Source organism: Helianthus annuus, chromosome 7 (assembly GCF_002127325.2).
Source record: "Helianthus annuus cultivar XRQ/B chromosome 7, HanXRQr2.0-SUNRISE, whole genome shotgun sequence".
Lineage (NCBI taxonomy): Eukaryota > Viridiplantae > Streptophyta > Magnoliopsida > Asterales > Asteraceae > Helianthus > Helianthus annuus.
This window is the reverse complement of record NC_035439.2, coordinates 23782578-23804472: the sequence shown is the minus strand read 5'-3', so window position 1 is coordinate 23804472 and position 21895 is coordinate 23782578. Positions and strand designations below refer to the sequence as shown.

The window sequence follows — 21895 nt, the reverse complement described above, 5'->3', positions numbered from 1 at the left end:
CTTTGACCTGAATCACAACAACAAATGAAATGATTAGGGTCGGGTGGTAATCCGTTCAGGTTGCCACTCGATTTGCTGCACTTTGAACTTAAACAAAACAAAATCCTTGAATCAAATTGTGACCGGATCGAGTGGGTCAAACAAAGTCAAACTATTTAAGAATTTCAATGAATCAGATGATTATCACAAAGAATTAACTATTCAAATTTGACTCTATACAAGACTTTACCGAATATCATATGCAATTTTATTTAAAAGACAATCTTGGGCCGATAACTACTTGTGTTCAAATAATGTGATTGGGCCGAACACTTTGAAGGCTCTGACAATGGTTATTTATTAAACTCATTAATTCCAACGAATATTTCACATGTAGTAAGAAGTGGCCGACCAACTATAGAACCATATCAATTTGATTGGGCCGCATTTTATCAATCTAAATCACAAGTATGATTGGGCCAATATTACCTAATGAATCGGTGCTATTATTGTATCACATGGATCGATGTTCTTTTATGCAAACAATCGCGACCGACAAACACTTTGATAGAACCGTTCAACTTTAACCACGTGATAACAGTTTGAGTTATTTTATGCTGACAACACACTTAACTACTTATTAATGATTGGGCTGTTAACATTCAAAGCACATGGGTCTGACAATTTTGATTCACGAGAACACTTTTCATTGGACCAACAACTGTTCAACCGAAATCACAAGATAATCCGTTGAAGCGAAATCAGAATATAGCAATCTCAAGCGAAATCAAAGATTGACACGTTGGAGCGAAATCAGGATTTTGTTTTCGAGCGGAATCTCTAAAATGTTAATCTTGAGCGAAATCAGAACTTTGTATTCGAGCGGAATCTCTAAAATGTTAATCTGGAGCGAAATCAGAACAACTTTTCAGGCGGAATCACTATGTTCGAGCGGAATCAAATGCTAATTTCGAGCGAAATAGTCATTTGAAGCGGAATCTGTTGACATTTTCGAGCGAAATTAAAAATGTTCGTTCAAGCGAAATCAGGTTTCTGTCCAATTTTTATCATTTTTAGTCCGTATTTTGATCCCAAACTTTCAAGCCTTTGTTATTATACAATTATGCACACTCGGTGAAAGTTTCATTCCATTTTGACCGTAGGAACTTGTCCAGATTGAAAAAGAAGGTGTAGAAGTTAGAATGTGGATGATATCAAGCTAAACTCTTCTTCCTGAGCTCTGATACCACTTGTAGGATCGTTGTGTGACCCGACTGAGTCGATCAAAAGAGCTTTAAATCCGGTTCAAAGGCGGAATCAGTGAAACGGACGTGGAAACAACTTGATACTATAATATCTGCCACTTATATTGATTATAACATCAATTACAACCTGAACAGATTTTGGCAGTACTTCGTTACAAATCCAGAAGTCGCGTACCAAATGAAATGTCAAGTGCCCTATTTATAGTGTTGGGATTCCGCTCGAAATGACATGATGCATTTTGGAGCGGAATCAGAACTTTCTGATTTAGCTCGAAATGACATGGTGCATTTTGGAGCGGAATCAGAACTTTCTGATTTCCCACGAAATGGCACCTTGCACTTTCGAGCGGAATCAGCACTTAAGATCTGAAAAACTGTTTCTCGAACCCGGGCACTGATAAACCTAACCTATCCTATTACATGATACAAGACGAAGTCAATAGACGTAGTGCACTAACACTAATACGTAAGGGAAATCATGTGAGAAACAAAGCACATATCCTTTTAAAAAAAATATAACATACTTTCAAATACAATTTTGGCTAACTCAACAGAGGACAACCTTTTCTAACTTGTCATCTCTAATTTGATCTCACTGATTCCCTTAGACAGTTTGAAAATAACTTATCTGGCTGCTGCAGGAATGGATCTTGTTTAGATAATAATCACAATTAACTTTCACAAAATCCCCAAATATTCACTTAAGAATTGACAAAAACTTAGAATCACATAAGAATTAACCCTAAATCTCAATCAGGTAAACAAAATTAGTAACATAATCTTTAAACATTCACCTCTAACATCATAATATTAAAACAAATCCCCAAATATCAAACACATTAACACTCACCAGACTTGTATCCCAACCACCATCTAAACTCTCATCCAAATCACCAGCCTTCCAAAAATTCCTAAAGCTTGGAGCAACAACTTCATTCGCAAAAAAAAAGCATACGTGAAATTGAGATGCGAAACCTGGAACTGATTTATTGTGATGATGGGAATATCAGATGAAGCTATGAAGGGTAAGCATTTTAGGGTTTTGTATCAGATCTAAAAAGGGATTTGAAGGATGGTTAGAAGTAAATTAGGGTTCATGGGCATAAAAGATTTAGAGATTTGAAACCATACCTGGGAAATCCGGGGGAGAATCGCAGGAGATGGAGCGTCAATGGAGGAGTAGAGAATATATGGTTTGATCCGGGATCGTAGCAAAGAAGAAGAAGTAATCGCACATAGAGAAACCCTAGATGGTAAAGAAATTATGTGAGAGATGGAGCAGAAGGAGGTCGAGTAGAAGATTAGAGCTCTAATGAAGGAGGAGTATAGAAAATAAGTTTTATAAAAGTACAAAACCCAGACTGAAGCAATAATTCAACCCCCCATGTATATTTTGAAATTTGAAATTCAAATTAAGATAGATAAATAGTTTATGTATTATAATTTCTAAATTTAAATAAATAAAAGTGATATTTATGATATAATAATGAAGTAAGAAAAGTTGAGTTGGCATAACTCATTGTTCGCCACGTAAGCTTTTACGATGTCAGCTCATCTTCTCCTTTAATAGTAAGTAAAGATAGGAAGATATTATATTTTGTGTATAAAAATGTAATATTATTACTAAAAGTGAGAAGACACCAGAGAGTGACATGTATACAAAAAGATTTTCATTTATTAGTATATAGGATAGGAAGAGGAAGATATGCGCTATTTCGTATAATTGTAAGTGTTAAAACATTAAAACTGTTATAATTTTTATATTTTTCCGCTTCTAATTCTCGTATAACTGTAAGTGTTAAAATAGTAAAACTATTATAATTTTTATATTTTTCCGCTTCTAAAAATGTAAAAGCTTTGTAGTTGTTCATTATTAATTAACGTGTTTTTGCTCTGCCCACGTTACGGGGCACTAAACCGAATATTTCTCTCTCATAACATGTACATATGTTTTTCGGTTTCTTGTACATACAACTCATAACACGATCTAAAAAAATACATCGAGTCAACCAATTAAAATAAAACACTACCAAACCTTTGCTAAAAACTAAAACGATGGAAAAACTATAATTTTCAACTGTGGGCAAAAGTGTAATTTTTCAAGACAAATGAGTGTGTGCTAGGTAGCCGCCTGACACGAATAAAAATTACACCGAGTCAATTAATTAAACAAAACACTACAATAGTTTTGTAAATCTAAAAAAAACTAAAATGATGGCATAACTATAATTTTACACTGGGCCAAAATCGTAAGTTAACAGGGAAAAAAACAAAAACGATGGCAAAGCTATACATTTGAATTAAGGGCAAAATCGTAATAATTTAGCTGAAATGAAGGAAAAAAACAAAACAATAGCAAAACTGTATATTTAAACAGGACAAAATCATAATTTGACTAGACCAATAAGGAAGTGCCAGACAACTGTCTTACAGTATTCCCCTACATGAGATTTGTAGTGTATTGAAATACTTACAAAATATAAGTTTTGTAAGGAATATTCCCCAATTATATTAAGATCAACATATATAATGCATGTAGCATAATCCTTTTTGTTATTGTTTCACAAAGTAGATTTTGTAAAACAAACAACCACCCTCCCCCTCCTTTTAAACATACACGTCAAAACAATATTAATGAGCATTAAATTGTGTTTGGTGTATCCTTTCCCTATAAGTTTTACCCATAATTGAGAAGAAATTGCTATATTCTGAGGTAGGTGAGGGTTGATCATCAAGTCATCAAGATGGACACATGTTGTACTTTAGGCATAAAAACAAGTACATTAATAAGTACTTTGGTTGTTTTGATGTTGCTATCACAACAAGGATGGGCCGGGGTCTACTCATGTTGGGGTGGGTGTCTCAATCAGTGTGTGCTTGGTGGCAAGAAACCGGAAGAAAGACTACCATGTTATTGGAATTGTGTAGCCAAATGTTTTCCTCCGCCGGGCCAATTTGATCCTCGTCCCAACGGGACCAAGATTCCGTTGGATTCGACTAGTTTGGCCCGTTCATCACCGGCCAGTGAAATCCCAGGATCTTCGGTCCCGACTGATCCTCCTAGAGCACGTAAATCCAAGTTTGGCCAAAAGTATTATTGCATCATCGGTTGTTCTTTTCAAAGTTGTATGAGGTCGATCCGCGGTACGATCACTTTTCTTTATTCGCTTTTTATCTAGTATTAAATTTACAATCTAATTACATCTTTGATGAAGATATAACTTATGAGAATTTTATTAACCCCAAACAATTGCAATATCTTATTGAAAGCATGTATACATAATAAAAGAAAGTGATATAAATAAATTGATGTTGCACAAGCGTAAATGAACGGACATAAACAAACTAAATGAATATTTTTTTTGTTTATGTTCCAATTCACATAAAATTTGTCAAACGTTCGATTTACTTACATCCTATTTATAATGCATTAGCAATAACATACTATATTTTTCCTAGTTAAACTTATTAAATTATCATACAACTAATGATTACAAGTATATATTATTGTTCTATGATCTAGAATAAATTATAACGTATTTTTGTTTTTGTATGATTATACTTTGCAGGTAAAACAGATTTGAAGACCTGCCTTGTGAGGTGCACTAATAAATGCAAAAATTAATGTTTCGGTGATTTATGTCACTTATGTTTTAGGTTCTCTTTCTGGTTTTGTATATCTACAAAATATGTGGGTGAATGATGATACTTTAAATGTAGAACGTAAAACAGATCAACAAAACAAGAAATGATGGACAAAAAATATATAAAAGAACCGAATAAGGTTGCAAAAGGTGTTTTGTTATCGGAATAAATACTATATATATGTGCAGCATCAGTGGCGGAGTTTGACTAAAAGTTCCGGAGAGGCGGAAAGTTATGAGACCCAATTTATATATTGTACAAATATTTAGGCAAAATAATTGGAGGATTCTTTATAATTTTAAAATTTTCAGACGAAAAATCAGAAATTTTACACTTCTAACCGAAACATTCAGCGAAACGGGTGCACCCCAAGGGTTTCCACTAAACTCCGTCTCTCTGGAGCATGATAGATTGCAAAAGGTGTTTTGTTATCAGAATAAATACTATATATATGTGCAGCATCAGTGGTGGAGTTTGACTAAAAGTTCCGGAGAGGCGGAAAGTTATGAGACCCAATTTATATATTGTACAAATATTTAGGCAAAATAATTGGAGGATCCTTTATAATTTTAAAATTTTCAAACGAAAAATCGGAAATTTTACACTTCTAACCGAAACATTCAGAGGAACGGGTGCACCCAAGGGTTTCCACTAAACTCCGTCTCTCTAGAGCATGATAGACATAGGTGTATCTCTGAGGTCAAAGGTTAAAGTCTAATGTTAATTTAGGAGTAGGATTAGATTCCATTAAAAAAACATTAAAAAGTTATAAGTATGCTTGAAATGGTTTTCACGTCTAGAAAGTATATGGTTTTTATACGAGATAATTAAGGATTAAAATATCTAATAATTTATTACGTAAGAAGATTAATTAAAGACAAAGAGGAAACGCCTTTCATTCAGGGGCGGAAAGCAGGGGTAGCCCCCGCTACCCCTTAACTTTTCACCGGAAGTGCAATTTTTTTCCTTTTTTGACGTTTTTTTTTATTTCACTACCCCTAAAAAATTATTATGCTACCCCTCCTCATATGGAATAATTAAAGTGAAAGAGCAGGATCGATTTTAAACTCACCGTTTAGAGTTTTTTCCGGTGTCCTAACGGAATTCTGCAACTGCCATGTGAAAAAGAAGAAGTGAAGGGAGTAGATGGCTGATGGCCCACTTCTTTTTGTTTTATCCGCCTTTTTAAATTTTTTTGGAAGGATCCGCCTTTTTAAATAACACCTGTTACTTGTAACCCGATACATGGATATAGGTAAGAGTTAATATTTTGAATCTATTAACTTTTTTCTTTCAAAATTTATTTACTGTATATTAATTTAATTCAATAATTGTTATTAGTTTCACTTGATATTATGGATTATTTGACTATATTATTATCTAACTTAATTTGTCTACTGCTTTATCAAATTTAATATTTATTATTTATATGGTTATATGAGTAAAAACACTTGTTTAGAAAGATATATTTAAAAAGACTCAATCAATTATTAAGTTTCATGCTAATGTGTTGGTGGTGGAGTGGTAGGAAGAGACCTTGTGTTTCAAAAGATCCAGGTTTGATTTCTGCCCCCATCATGTAGTTTCGGCAGCACCTGGTAATGATTAGAGACTAGGCGAGTATGCGGCAATCGCTAATTCTATCCTTGAACTAACCGGGTTTTACCTCACCGCATTGTCATGCCTTCGGACGAGAGTTCAGGTGCTTCGGCCCTATGTAAGGATTTTCCCCGGTTAGAAGGCGAGTGTATCCTGATATGGTGAATTTCGCCAGTAACTCATTTGAAGGATTCATTGGGCGTTAAAAACTAGTTTCATAAAATCATTTAATACTAAATATATGAAAACCGCTAACAAATTTAGGACGCTTTGTAGAGAAATATTAAGTAATAAAATGCAACATGTTTACAACGATTTTTATGTATACTTACAAAAATAAAAGAACTCGTAAACGACATCTAAAATCAAAAGGGTTATTGGATTTTAATAATCCTAAATTTCACCAGTTGGCCGATAATAATCCCAACTTTAAAAATTCCCTCCAATAATCCTAACTTGTAAAAGTTTGGCCGCCATTGATCCTTTTCAAACATATAAGAATTTGGTCTCCTCAATATATTCAATTACAACTAGAGACTCCTTAATTGATTTAAGTGCACCTATGTTAGAAAAGGATCAATGGCGGATAAACTTTTACAAGTTGGAATTATTGGAGGGAATTTTTAAAGTTGGGATTATTATCAGCCAACTGGTGAAACTTAGTATTATTAAAATCCAATAACCCAAATCAAAAGGCCCATTTTTATTATTGTGCTTCTATTTTTTGTTTCGTTTATATTGTATGAAGTATATCAAAAAAAATTGAATGTTACCCCTTAAATTTTGGTCTAGATCCGCCACTGCTTTCATTGAAACATATTACAACACCCACTTGTCGGTAAACCTTGGTCTATTTGGTATGAAGTAATGGAATTGACAATTTAATGGAATGGACAAAGAAATGAAATGGATCATTCCATTCCATGGTCTTGTTTGGTTATCCTGTGGGAATGGAATGAATCATTACCTTGTAGTGTTTGGTGGGCAGGAAAGGAAGAAGGAATAAAATTGGCGATGGGTGGCGGTAGTCGATAGCGACGGTGGGTGGCGGCGGCGGTTGGTGACAGCGGTGGTAGGTTGTGGCTGCAGTGATGCTGGTGTTCGGTGGCGGAGGGTGGCGATGGTCGGAAGTGGTGCCGATGTTGTGGCTAAGGGTGGTGGCAGCGGGTGGGCGGTGTAAGTGGTGGTGGCCGGTGGTGGCGCCGGTGTTCGGTGGCGGAGGGTGGCGACGGTGGTGGGTTATGGTGGCGGTGGTCGGTGGTGTTTAGTGGTTGATGGTGGCGTTGGTGCCGATGTTCGGTGGCGGAGGGGGTGGTTGTGGCGGCGGGTGGTGGCGGTGGCGACGGTGTTCGGTGGCGGTGGTCGGCGGTGACACGACGGGTGGCGGCGCCGGTGGTCAACGGCGTAAGGTGGCGATGGCGGGTAGTGGTGGCATTTTTGGGTGGCTAGTGGTGGAAGTGATGGGAAGTGTTGGTGATGAAGGTGGGAGAGGGAATTGAATGGAAAAAAAAATGTGGATGGAATGAATTTGAGTGAATAGAATGTCATACGTAATAGGTGATTCCATTACCTTGATCAACCAAACACATTTTTTCCATTATCTCGCAATAATCCATTTTATTCCCTCTCTTATTTCTGCATACCAAACACTACCTTATATTATATTGTTGTTTTATATCATTTCTAACCCCTAAGAAAAACGATTCCGAAATTTTCGAATTTAAAGCACATGTGTAGAAGCTTATTTAAAAAGGTGTACTCCTTATTACAAAAAAAAAAAAAAAAAAGTGTGATTCGAATTACATGATCCACCAACATCAAAAGTAAAGTTGGGTATTTTGTCAAAACTCAAAACCAACACGATTCACATATTACATAGCCCAAGTTTATCCAAAAAATATATTACAATCGATTTGATTACGTGAGTATTCGGAGATTGTAGTCAGCATAACCAAGGTTAATAACAATCGCAAAAAACAATAAAGAATGATAAACATAAACTGAAAGTAAGAAGCTAGAAGTCAGGAGCTGGAAGCTCCCGACGGGAAGCTGATACACCAACGGCTGGTGACAGGAAGCTAAGGTTACTGTACAACCTTGGAACTTGAACCCAACAAGTCAAACTGATTAGACTTCTCCCTAAAGCACATAAATGTTTCAACGAGACACACAAACCTGAAACTTACCTAAAAAGGCAAGGCTAACCCTGCAAGCAACGTCAAGGGAAGATAAGCTTACCAAGATTAGAAGGTACCAACTGGCACAAGGCTCCCTTGGGCAGAGCAATCTGCCTATAAAAGGAGAGTCTTGTTCAGCCCAAAATTAAATTCGTCTCTCTATCTCACTCTCACTCTAAACTCTTATCCTTTCATTTCGCTTCGCTTAGACTCTTATGTCGCAACCCCCGTCCCCTTATTACCCGGAAACGGGCGGTCGCGGCCAGTTTCGGTGGTATCTTGTTGTTATCTAATTTGGCAGCGGAAATTTCATCAGGACCGTAGTTAGGAAATGTTTGATCAGAGTAAAATACCACACGTTCATAATATTAAACACATGGGATAAAACCCAAGTTTTTAGTACACACATTTTCATAGGAATAAATCCTATTTTTATTTAATAAAAACATCTATTCATTTTTAGGTAACTTTATTGCCACTTTTCCAAGCCTTCAGTGCTGTCCAGCTGGCTTCTATTTGGCTTTCACATTTTGTTACCTGAAACGCGTTCAAAAACATTTTGTCAGTGGGAAATACTGGTGAGTGAATCCCAGTTCAATCAAGTTTAAATAAAAACCATTGTACAGTATTGAGGGCGGTCTCGCAATTACATTTGTTTCCAAGTAATACCAATTACTACCCACGGTACTGTCAGACCCGACTTGTGGAAATGTTACCCCTCGTAAGGCAGTAACAAATTTTGTATACAAAACCCCAACATACCGACGATAATTGTATCCTTACAAATGCTCAATAACTGTTTAATATATAATTAATTAAGTGAGGTTTTGTAAAAACAATTTGCAAAAAGGAGATTACTCACATTGCTGTCTTAGATTTTCTGTAAGGGTTCCCTGGGAATTATCTATAAATTACACAAATGCACACGTGTTAGTATAATAACCCATTTTAACATTAGTAATACCCTCCCCGAGACGGCATTCCAACGACTACGTCGGGCAGAACCACGACAGCCGTTACGGAACCCTAGATCAATCGGGCAGAGTATCTAATACGTATCCAGGGGTTATGATACTTACAACGGAGCAGAACTTCGTTATTTAGGGGGTATTATGCCCGAGTATAATGTATACTACGTGAAATTTAGAGAAAGAAAGAAAGATTTGAGCGAATTCGACTGAAGGCCCGAGCTCCAGCTTTATAGGGGCTAAGTTCGGGTTTCTCGCGGCCCGCGTAAAGGCGAGACCAAGGCCTATGCGGCCCGCGTAGTAGGTCGGGTAGGGTTTAGCTCATCCGGGTCATCGACTAGCTTCGCCACGATGATGACACGTGTCATCACCGGGTGTTGCCCCGTTCTCAATTGCTCGCGGCCCGCGTAAGACGTAGCCATGGGCTACGTGGCCCGCGACAAGGTGAATTTCTTTGTTTTTATTTTTTTTTAATGCTAGATCATAATTTGGGCTCGGTTTTCACATACGGGTGTAATTTAAGACATATTGGGATATTTTAAAATATATTGGGGTGTCGAAAACAATTCGAGGGTGTTGGTTTAATTTAGGGTTGTTATATCTTAAGATCATTCTACTGATTCTCACGCCGGAGTCCAAACGCAAGAGGCCACCTCTCGCGTTAAGGCTAACGATGTTCTTTGATTGCAGATTCTAACCAAGGAGCTACCTTTTATAGTTGATCCTGGACATTCCCCTATGCCATACTCTTGTTGCTTTAACAAGTGGCGCCCACCGTGAGGCTGCGCTACTTAGAACAATATTTTCCATTAGTCCAACCCTGTTCCTAAGTTACTTTCTTTTATGGTCGGAATGATCATTATCCGAAGGAAGTTTCGAGCAGTTCCCGGCTTCCGTTTAGCCCCCCGGCTACTCCCGGAATTGGCAGCTGCTCCACCAACACGGACGGACTTCATGTCGCACCGGTAACTTAGAATGCACAACAGTTTCAGACACCTTCCTCTACACAGGCTCATCCATATTCATCGAGTGAAATACTTTTCCCAGATGAAACCATGGAAATAACCCCGGAGGAAGTAAGGAGTAACTCTATATAATTGAGGGAGCTCTTGAACGGGTATGTTCGAGAGGAACGAACCAAAGGAGTCAGGGTACGGTTATCTTATGATGATCCAGAAGTTACATTCTCCCCTATGCCTCCTTCGTTGTACACCACCACATCTCCAAGTGTTAGCCGAGCAGGACCTAGTCCTGACCCAAATCCATATCTCATGCCTGATGGATCATTCTGGACTGGGAGCTATCACACCAGTTCCCTTTTTTTCCTTCCAAGAAGTCTAGAGTATATTGTCGAACAACTTCTCCAACAAGCTCAAGCTGTTCCCCCACATCCATAGACAATCTTTGAAGAAGCACTCAGGTCGTTGCCTTTAGCCAGCAGAGTCGCCATCTTCAAGCTTTCAGCAAAGCTCGGTACCCTGTATCCCCAAGTAGCTGCCATCCTGGCTCAGTTAAGCCAGCAGCTCGCAGGAAACCAAATCTGGCAACCTGCTCAGGTTGGACCACAAGCTCAGGTCCAACCAAGTACCCAAGCGGGCACCAGCACGAGCGGAGCAGGGGTAAACCCTGACAAACCCTCCATGTGTCACACCCCGACCACGTAAAACATCAAATCATGGCGGAAACGTCGGGGAGTGTTGTAACAGAATTATTGTTTCACAACCATGGCATTCAAAGTTATATTTTATTTATCAAACAAACGAGATACATTGTCTTAAAACAACTGAAACGAAGAGTACATAACATGTTTTAACTAGTCTAGCTTCATTTTATGTCACTAAGGCCCAAGTCCACCCTAGCGTGTCACAAGCATCCTATGCATTAACTCCTGAAAACACATGTGAAAATAGGTACGTCAGCATAAAAATGCCTGTGAGATACGTAGGTTTTGTGAAATAGGATTCATGACTTAAGTTTAAGAAAAGGTTTAATAAAATTTAGTCATGAACCTTGTGAATTGTTTTGTTTTGTAAATCATTTGAAAAGCGATAAAATCAGATGATATGTATAAATAAAAGAATAATGTATAGTTAAATGAATAACCAAGTAAAATAAGTTGTATAAAACAAACTGTTTTGTAAAACAAAGTCTTGTGAAAAATATGTTATTTGTGTAAAATGTATAAGTCCAAATTGAATGATTTAAATAACGCTACGACATGTAATATAATACAAGCACTTATATATAGGAAGTACCAGCGGCGTATCCACCATGCTTGTATCATACTACACGTGTCTCGTTACTTAAGTCACTTAAACAAACCACCAATGTATAATGTTTATGTTTAAACCAACCATCAAATGTTCTTGTATAAACCATATCAAATGTTTAAAAGTCAAAATGTAGTCATGTAACGTGTAACAAATGTTATGTATGGTAAGTAAAGTGTAATTACTTTAAACCAAATGTAAAAAAAATGTACAAAACAAAGTATTTTGAATATATCAAAAAGTTGTGTTTTGCAAAGTAAATGCATGTTTTAATGACACAAACATTTATGTGGTAAGTTAACGCATACATTCAAGCCTTGAGACAGACGGATAACCCTAAGTCAAGTTTATCAAAAGAAATGTTTTCGGATTCAGTCATTCCTTACACCCAAACAAACCTAGGATGTCAGGAACGGGATTTGTCAAGTCCTATGGTACCATTACTTACTACCGAGCGGCGTAGCTAATGTTAATGAATGTATATAAGTCCCGTTTGTACAAACCAAATGTCATACCAAATGTAAACATGTTATATGAAAACAATGTACTAATTATGCTAAGTTAACATACAAAGCAGAAAAGTCATGTAAATCAATGTGCTAGCATGCTCAGTAAACATACATAGCAGAAAAGTAATGTAAAACAACGTGCTAATATGCCAAGTAAACATATGTAGCAAAACAATGTAATGTAAATCAATGTGCTAGTGTAACGCCCATATTTCTTAATCCGAAAAGTAATATTACCATACTATTATTTAAGGAAAATTCGGGCATGACCCGTTCGTAATAAGAACGATTCCCTGTAAGATCATCGTGTAAGAACTTAAAGATAACGCAGCGGAAAAATAGCTTTAAAAATTCCTTTACGATCTTAAAATAATACACACATTCAAGAAGCTTACAAAATTCACTTCCCTTTTTACAAATTAATGTGTTACAAAATTAAGACTACGTAACCGTTCCTTCCGTACAATCCTTGTTATTCGACTCGATCTATGCCCGCTTATCTTCGATAGTGGTAGAAGAAATCCGTGTAGTACCTGTGGACATCACATACAACTTAACCATTAGTTATTGACAACATCATACAACAATAATCTGGTACAATTAAAAATCATATAACATTCAACAACATAAACTTTAATTCATTCGACTATCCTCTCGGATTCCTTTGTTTCGAGTTCGGCTTCCAGGTTCGGCTTCAATTCTACAAGAGTCTGACGTTCTCATCCCTGCATTACATTCCAATCTCAAGCACATCATTAGTAACGTCCATACTCAAACGTATTGAAACCATGTATACATGCATACCTGTCCCATTCTTTTCATAGGCGATAAATCCTACTTCGTGCATTCGTATATTCATACGTCTAATCATACGCACCTACATATCTACACATCTACTTATCTATATACATAACTAAATGCTTACATAATCATGTCTACACATACGTACTTACATTCAATTCTTGATTTAACCTATTCGCATTCACTTATCATACTCGTACATTAATTATGGAGTGCTTAGACTTGGATTTATGATCCAAAAGCATCAAGGAAACATTCAAAATTATGCTTGGGAGGCCCGTCGTAGACCACGGTTAATATACCGAAGCTTACGGTACACAAAATAACTTAATTAACGAATTTCAGCATTTAAAACATATGGAGGCCGTCGGCGACGGCCCTATAGGGCGTCGGCGACGGCTATTAGTTTTTCGCGTAGCCAGAAACCTCCGTAGACAGGAAAATTAGGCGTCGGAGAAAACTGAAAATGCACAAGGCGTCGGCGACGGCCTCTAGTTTTGCCATTTTTCTGCTGTGTTGTTTTGTCGTTCGCACGCACAAAAACTTGCATAGCTTTTAAACCGTTTACCCGATTAACCTCCCGTTTCTTCCTGCATGATTGTAAACTAACATTCTATTATGTGAACTTAAAATCCAACATCCGGGTTAAGGAAATTCTTAACTTATACATTTTCGGCTTATTATCCATTACGAATTATTCGACCCGTCATGCATTTATCAACAACTCATATGTTTACACTTAAAGCTCACATAATGTTAATGTTATAACACCTTACACTAACCGGGCACATGAAATACTATCGACATTGCTTGTACAAACGTTCCGTGCTAAAGTATACCTTCACTTTGACCCATTAACCTAAGTCCCCATTCTCGGATGGTGCACTTATGTGCAATTTTACCCATTACCCGGTCACATACCGTAGCCATTACATAGACATTATTCTTCATAGCATTACAACTTTATATTGTCCCATTCGATCTACTAAGCTAAAATTACCAATTTCATACGACCAAAACCATATGAAACTTCAAACCCCATCATGCTTAATCAACTAACGCTACTTTACTTAAATAAAATAAGAAGTGATTATAGAAATCACTTACCTTGAGTGCTCCAATAAGTGTATTTGTGACCTTGCCTTATCTTGACCCGTTATCCTCCTATGCTTGTGCTCTCATTGACACGTTCCTATTATCTCATTCCATTACATCCATTCAATAGTTAGTATACGTAATCATACGCATCACTAATCACACTTCTATTCACGTGTCAATCGCTTAACGAGTTCAACATGTATCATAATACTACAATGCTAATCAATCTAACAGTTTATCATTTCATCATCACAAAAGTCATACATGAGCTTCTAGCATGCATAATTATGTATTTACATCATGTTCATTATTCTTTCAAAATTCCATACTTAGAGTGATAACATTTTCTAAGTTAGGCAACTTGTTTCATACGTTAAACATTTCATACCATCTCTTAACACCTTGGTTTTTTTACACATCCGTTCTACTATTTTCTATCAACAACCCGTTTCGACCCGTTGGTGCAATCATATGCATAAACTAGTTGGTAAGTGTTTTAGACACTTAAAACAATCAAATAACTTACTAATAATTTATTAAAATCAGTAGTTCATGATTCATACAAGTGTGCATAACAATACAACTATTTTTACTTAATATTTATACTAAAAATGTGCAGCAACTTTCTGCGCAGCAGCTGTTCACGACACATTTTAACCCATTTATCTTCTGATTCAGTTCTTCATGTTCAAATATGAAATGATCTACACTCAGAGACCTTTCTAAGCATATAAAGATCGTAACAATCGGACGTTCCTATGATTTTATATGATTTTTACAAAATCAGCACAGAAGCTGAAATGCTTCCAAACAGCTTGCTGTCAAAACAGTATTGCCGACTTTGGGCACTGTTTTGGCCTGTTTAACATCTGAATTCAACAAACATGTTCAAACACAAAACGTAATATGTTTAAATAGCTTTTTGAGCATATAAGGCTCGACCTCACAGGTCCTTCCTATGATTTTATATGATTTTTGCAAAATTGTTGCGCAACAAATTTTAATCCTAATCAGCTTTGTTACTCGATACACATAGCATGTTATTTTGTACACAACATCATAACTAAGCACTTTTCATACTTGTAATACATAATCGCCTTCATTACTATTTAATTAACATTCCATACAAGTGATAACACACACTAACCTATACTAGGCATTTCATCAAACACTTGGTGTGCAATCTACTTTCCAAGCATAGCGTACAAGTGGTTTAAGCATGTTCTTCCCAAATTCATCTCATGAACCATTACATTCAAACAAAATCATATTGTCACCTACATCATATTACTATCAAAACCTAATTCATAACACATGCATCAACATAATCAAAATCATCACTAAACACATGTTCATCATAGTCTTTCTCATACTCATAAACATGGTTTCCTTCTAAATCCCTAAGATTACTAAAGTTCAGCCATGATTCGATTTAAACATGATAACATTAGCAAGTATTCATGCCAATTTTTGATCGAATTCATACATTCATCAAAACCCACTTCACGGTTGTTCTCCAAAACTGAGAATCGAGACATACCTTATGATCCCCTTGTGATGGTGATCATTAATCCATGAGAATTCACGAATTTGAGCCTTGAATCATCCCTTAATTTGAAGCTTTTTGAAGAACTAGGGCTTGGCTTCTTGAAGCCCCTGTACGTTCGAGAACACACACGAATTGTGTGTTTGTGTGTGTTTATTTTTCATTTTAATAACTCAACTTCCATTTTACTTCAATTAGTCCCTCATGTTGGCACTTAGAACACATTTGGCACAACTCTCTCCATTTAATAGTTTTGCCATATACTTAACTAGGTTAATTAGCCTAGTTATTTATTTCATGATGTGTCTTATATGGACATACGACAAATATAAACATTCGGGTTTTGGGGTGTTACAAGTCTACCCCCCTTAAATAAGGTTTCGTCCCCGAAACCTTTTTCATTTAAAATTAAACCAATTCTACTCTTACCCCTTTCAAGTTGTTCATTCACAATACTTATGTTAGATTCTGCTCCAGAGCTCTTATTAGTGTCTTTCACTTCATATTGCTAGTTTCTAGCACATATTATCCCTAGCATTTTATTCATCGAATTTATTCCAATTGTATGCAGTTATTAACCATACATACTAAGTCTATGGCTTGTTTCTAACATCCTATTTAAGCATATTACATTTGTATATTTACTAATTGAAATAAGTCGATTTATTTCATTCTACTCATACATCATATGCTATCTTTCATTTTGTTCACTATGAGCCATCCTAAACATTCCATTACTATCGTTACTTCCGATTATCCTTAACCTCATAGGAGGGGTCGATATATTATCATACGCATATTATAATCATTTAAAGACTTATTGTTACAATCAAAATCACCCTTCTTAAACTCTCTTATCCATACTTAACACAAAAATTAAGCATTATTTCCATGGTTACTATCGTTATTTATGCCATACGTATCTTTTCTACAGTGTCTTGTTCAAATGAACATGGCCAACAAGCCAAGCATCAAGGTTGGTATTTCTTAACGGTACTTGTCATCACTTACATTCTATCAGAATTACCACAGTTACAGGCATTCATGTTCTATACCACTTGACGATCATTACGAACATTTTGAGAGTCATTCTACATCTTTGCATTACGGTTTGTATATATATATATTCTATTCTAACACATCAGCCTTTAGTCGAGTCATAACCTCCTATTTAAGTTATGACTCTTTTTATACACATCTGACGGAAGTAAATTCCATTGATTCGTTATCCATACCTTACGATGATCATTCCTTTCCGGTTAGTGACATTGCGTCTCCATTCTTCAAGCTCACCTATGAGCATGAAACTTGACAAATCATATCATTAACTACCGAGTTCAAATGGCGGTTGCCATCTGACCCGTATGTCCCATTTATCCTTTCTACCATTCTTGCTTACAACACATTTACATAAATATAATCATGTATATATATATACAAAAGTTTAAACATAATTTGGATCATATCACTTAAGGAATATTTATTTGTTTTGGTATGTAATCACTTCACATTCGAATATCTTCCTTCTTATCATTCCTTTGTTCATTTGCATTACATTTACTTATATGTCTTGTTTGACGTAATCATGGTCAAACTATTGACCCTTCTTATGTAGACTAGTTTTCGCCTTTTTATACCTTAAGTCCGCTTCGCGGATTTGAACATTGCATTCATGCCTTTCATTCCTTGAATCCGTCTCGCGGATTCAAGCAGTGCATCCATATCTTTCATTCCTTGAATCCGTCTCGCGGATTCAAGCATCACATTCGTATCTTTCATTCCTTGAATCCGCGAGACGGATTCAAGCATCGCATTCGCATATTTCATTCCTTGTATCCGTCTCGCGGATTCAAGCATCGCATTCGCATATTTCATTCCTACAAAGTCCTCTCAATCCCCCGAGAGTCTTACTAACCATTTCACCCACACGCCCAGCTGCTACCAAACTCTATCGGACATACCTGTAATAATTATCACGGTCTCACGAACGTCATACGTTTCTTGTGTACTGGCCAGGTACACATTCCACGTACTAGTTTCGTGTCTTCGCGTAATCGCCACCTTATGTCCGAAGAATTTAGTTTCGGCTCGTGTAACATTTTCAAAACTTATTTACCATGTCGTTATCATAATTTGTTCAAAATTTTTCTTTCACTTGCTTATCCATACCATTTCATACGCCCATACGTTAGGTTTACGTACCTGGGGTCAATTCGTTCCGTTACTTGCCTCGATGCCGGTCCTAGACCGCATTCACGGATCATCTCTCCCAACAATTGCGCTTACCCTTCACAAAACATACTATTAGTTTCCTTCAAATACATAATCTAATACGTACTTACATTCGCTTTTGCCTTTAGGCCTCGATAGAGTCTTGGATTGCACGGGTTCTTGGTCACGAGAGCACACCGGTTTGAGTCCAAGTATTTACCTCCTGTTACTTGATTCTCTCAAACCAGGGCTCTGATACCAACTTGTAACGCCCATATTTCTTAATCCGAAAAGTAATATTACCATACTATTATTTAAGGAAAATTCGGGCATGACCCGTTCGTAATAAGAACGATTCCCTGTAAGATCATCGTGTAAGAACTTAAAGATAACGCAGCGGAAAAATAGCTTTAAAAATTCCTTTACGATCTTAAAATAATACACACATTCAAGAAGCTTACAAAATTCACTTCCCTTTTTACAAATTAATGTGTTACAAAATTAAGACTACGTAACCGTTCCTTCCGTACAATCCTTGTTATTCGACTCGATCTATGCCCGCTTATCTTCGATAGTGGTAGAAGAAATCCGTGTAGTACCTGTGGACATCACATACAACTTAACCATTAGTCATTGACAACATCATACAATAATAATCTGGTACAATTAAAAATCATATAACATTCAACAACATAAACTTTAATTCATTCGACTATCCTCTCGGATTCCTTTGTTTCGAGTTCGGCTTCCAGGTTCGGCTTCAATTCTACAAGAGTCTGACGTTCTCATCCCTGCATTACATTCCAATCTCAAGCACATCATTAGTAACGTCCATACTCAAACGTATTGAAACCATGTATACATGCATACCTGTCCCATTCTTTTCATAGGCGATAAATCCTACTTCGTGCATTCGTATATTCATACGTCTAATCATACGCACCTACATATCTACACATCTACTTATCTATATACATAACTAAATGCTTACATAATCATGTCTACACATACGTACTTACATTCAATTCTTGATTTAACCTATTCGCATTCACTTATCATACTCGTACATTAATTATGGAGTGCTTAGACTTGGATTTATGATCCAAAAGCATCAAGGAAACATTCAAAATTATGCTTGGGAGGCCCGTCGTAGACCACGGTTAATATACCGAAGCTTACGGTACACAAAATAACTTAATTAACGAATTTCAGCATTTAAAACATATGGAGGCCGTCGGCGACGGCCCTATAGGGCGTCGGCGACGGCTATTAATTTTTCGCGTAGCCAGAAACCTCCGTAGACAGGAAAATTAGGCGTCGGAGAAAACTGAAAATGCACAAGGCGTCGGCGACGGCCCATAGGGGCGTCGGCGACGGCCTCTAGTTTTGCCATTTTTCTGCTGTGTTGTTTTGTCGTTCGCACGCACAAAAACTTGCATAGCTTTTAAACCGTTTACCCGATTAACCTCCCGTTTCTTCCTGCATGATTGTAAACTAACATTCTATTATGTGAACTTAAAATCCAACATCCGGGTTAAGGAAATTCTTAACTTATACATTTTCGGCTTATTATCCATTACGAATTATTCGACCCGTCATGCATTTATCAACAACTCATATGTTTACACTTAAAGCTCACATAATGTTAATGTTATAAAACCTTACACTAACCGGGCACATGAAATACTATCGACATTGCTTGTACAAACGTTCCGTGCTAAAGTATACCTTCACTTTGACCCATTAACCTAAGTCCCCATTCTCGGATGGTGCACTTATGTGCAATTTTACCCATTACCCGGTTACATACCGTAGCCATTACATAGACATTATTCTTCATAGCATTACAACTTTATATTGTCCCATTCGATCTACTAAGCTAAAATTACCAATTTCATACGACCAAAACCATATGAAACTTCAAACCCCATCATGCTTAATCAACTAACGCTACTTTACTTAAATAAAATAAGAAGTGATTATAGAAATCACTTACCTTGAGTGCTCCAATAAGTGTATTTGTGACCTTGCCTTATCTTGACCCGTTATCCTCCTATGCTTGAGCTCTCATTGACACGTTCCTATTATCTCATTCCATTACATCCATTCAATAGTTAGTATACGTAATCATACGCATCACTAATCACACTTCTATTCACGTGTCAATCGCTTAACGAGTTCAACATGTATCATAATACTACAATGCTAATCAATCTAACAGTTTATCATTTCATCATCACAAAAGTCATACATGAGCTTCTAGCATGCATAATTATGTATTTACATCATGTTCATTATTCTTTCAAAATTCCATACTTAGAGTGATAACATTTTCTAAGTTAGGCAACTTGTTTCATACGTTAAACATTTCATACCATCTCTTAACACCTTGGTTTTTTTACACATCCGTTCTACTATTTTCTATCAACAACCCGTTTCGACCCGTTGGTGCAATCATATGCATAAACTAGTTGGTAAGTGTTTTAGACACTTAAAACAATCAAATAACTTACTAATAATTTATTAAAATCAGTAGTTCATGATTCATACAAGTGTGCATAACAATACAACTATTTTTACTTAATATTTATACTAAAAATGTGCAGCAACTTTCTGCGCAGCAGCTGTTCATGACACATTTTAACCCATTTATCTTCTGATTCAGTTCTTCATGTTCAAATATGAAATGATCTACACTCAGAGACCTTTCTAAGCATATAAAGATCGTAACAATCGGACGTTCCTATGATTTTATATGATTTTTACAAAATCAGCACAGAAGCTGAAATGCTTCCAAACAGCTTGCTGTCAAAACAGTATTGCCGACTTTGGGCACTGTTTTGGCCTGTTTAACATCTGAATTCAACAAACATGTTCAAACACAAAACGTAATATGTTTAAATAGCTTTTTGAGCATATAAGGCTCGACCTCACAGGTCCTTCCTATGATTTTATATGATTTTTGCAAAATTGTTGCGCAACAAATTTTAATCCTAATCAGCTTTGTTACTCGATACACATAGCATGTTATTTTGTACACAACATCATAACTAAGCACTTTTCATACTTGTAATACATAATCGCCTTCATTACTATTTAATTAACATTCCATACAAGTGATAACACACACTAACCTATACTAGGCATTTCATCAAACACTTGGTGTGCAATCTACTTTCCAAGCATAGTGTACAAGTGGTTTAAGCATGTTCTTCCCAAATTCATCTCATGAACCATTACATTCAAACAAAATCATATTGTCACCTACATCATATTACTATCAAAACCTAATTCATAACACATGCATCAACATAATCAAAATCATCACTAAACACATGTTCATCATAGTCTTTCTCATACTCATAAACATGGTTTCCTTCTAAATCCCTAAGATTACTAAAGTTCAGCCATGATTCGATTTAAACATGATAACATTAGCAAGTATTCATGCCAATTTTTGATCGAATTCATACATTCATCAAAACCCACTTCACGGTTGTTCTCCAAAACTGAGAATCGAGACATACCTTATGATCCCCTTGTGATGGTGATCATTAATCCATGAGAATTCACGAATTTGAGCCTTGAATCATCCCTTAATTTGAAGCTTTTTGAAGAACTAGGGCTTGGCTTCTTGAAGCCCCTGTACGTTCGAGAACACACACGAATTGTGTGTTTGTGTGTGTTTATTTTTCATTTTAATAACTCAACTTCCATTTTACTTCAATTAGTCCCTCATGTTGGCACTTAGAACACATTTGGCACAACTCTCTCCATTTAATAGTTTTGCCATATACTTAACTAGGTTAATTAGCCTAGTTATTTAT

At 36.4% G+C, this 21895-nt stretch overlaps 1 protein-coding gene and 2 long non-coding RNA genes across 4 annotated transcripts; 1 reads left to right on the top strand and 2 right to left on the bottom strand.

The window, feature by feature from the left end:
• Positions 1 to 3744: 3744 nt before the first annotated feature.
• On the top strand, positions 3745 to 4905 carry LOC110883471. Its single transcript, XM_022131210.2, has 2 exons — positions 3745 to 4388; positions 4814 to 4905. Exons 1-2 carry the CDS (start codon positions 3989 to 3991, stop codon positions 4867 to 4869), a joined length of 456 nt encoding a protein of 151 aa, XP_021986902.1. The 5' UTR covers positions 3745 to 3988; the 3' UTR covers positions 4870 to 4905.
• A 7844-nt stretch (positions 4906 to 12749) lies between these two features.
• Positions 12750 to 17899, bottom strand: LOC110886530. The gene is made up of 2 exons (XR_002562853.2): positions 15852 to 17899; positions 12750 to 14405 (listed from the first exon to the last, which is right to left on the bottom strand). It is a non-coding gene; the product is annotated as an uncharacterized LOC110886530 (long non-coding RNA).
• Positions 17900 to 18471: 572 nt separating this feature from the next.
• On the bottom strand, positions 18472 to 21895 carry LOC110886531. 2 transcript variants are annotated; one of them, XR_004862042.1, is made up of 2 exons: positions 21596 to 21895; positions 18472 to 20156 (listed from the first exon to the last, which is right to left on the bottom strand). It is a non-coding gene; the product is annotated as an uncharacterized LOC110886531 (long non-coding RNA). The 2 variants fall into 2 exon arrangements; XR_002562854.2 differs by having other exon boundaries at positions 18472 to 20149.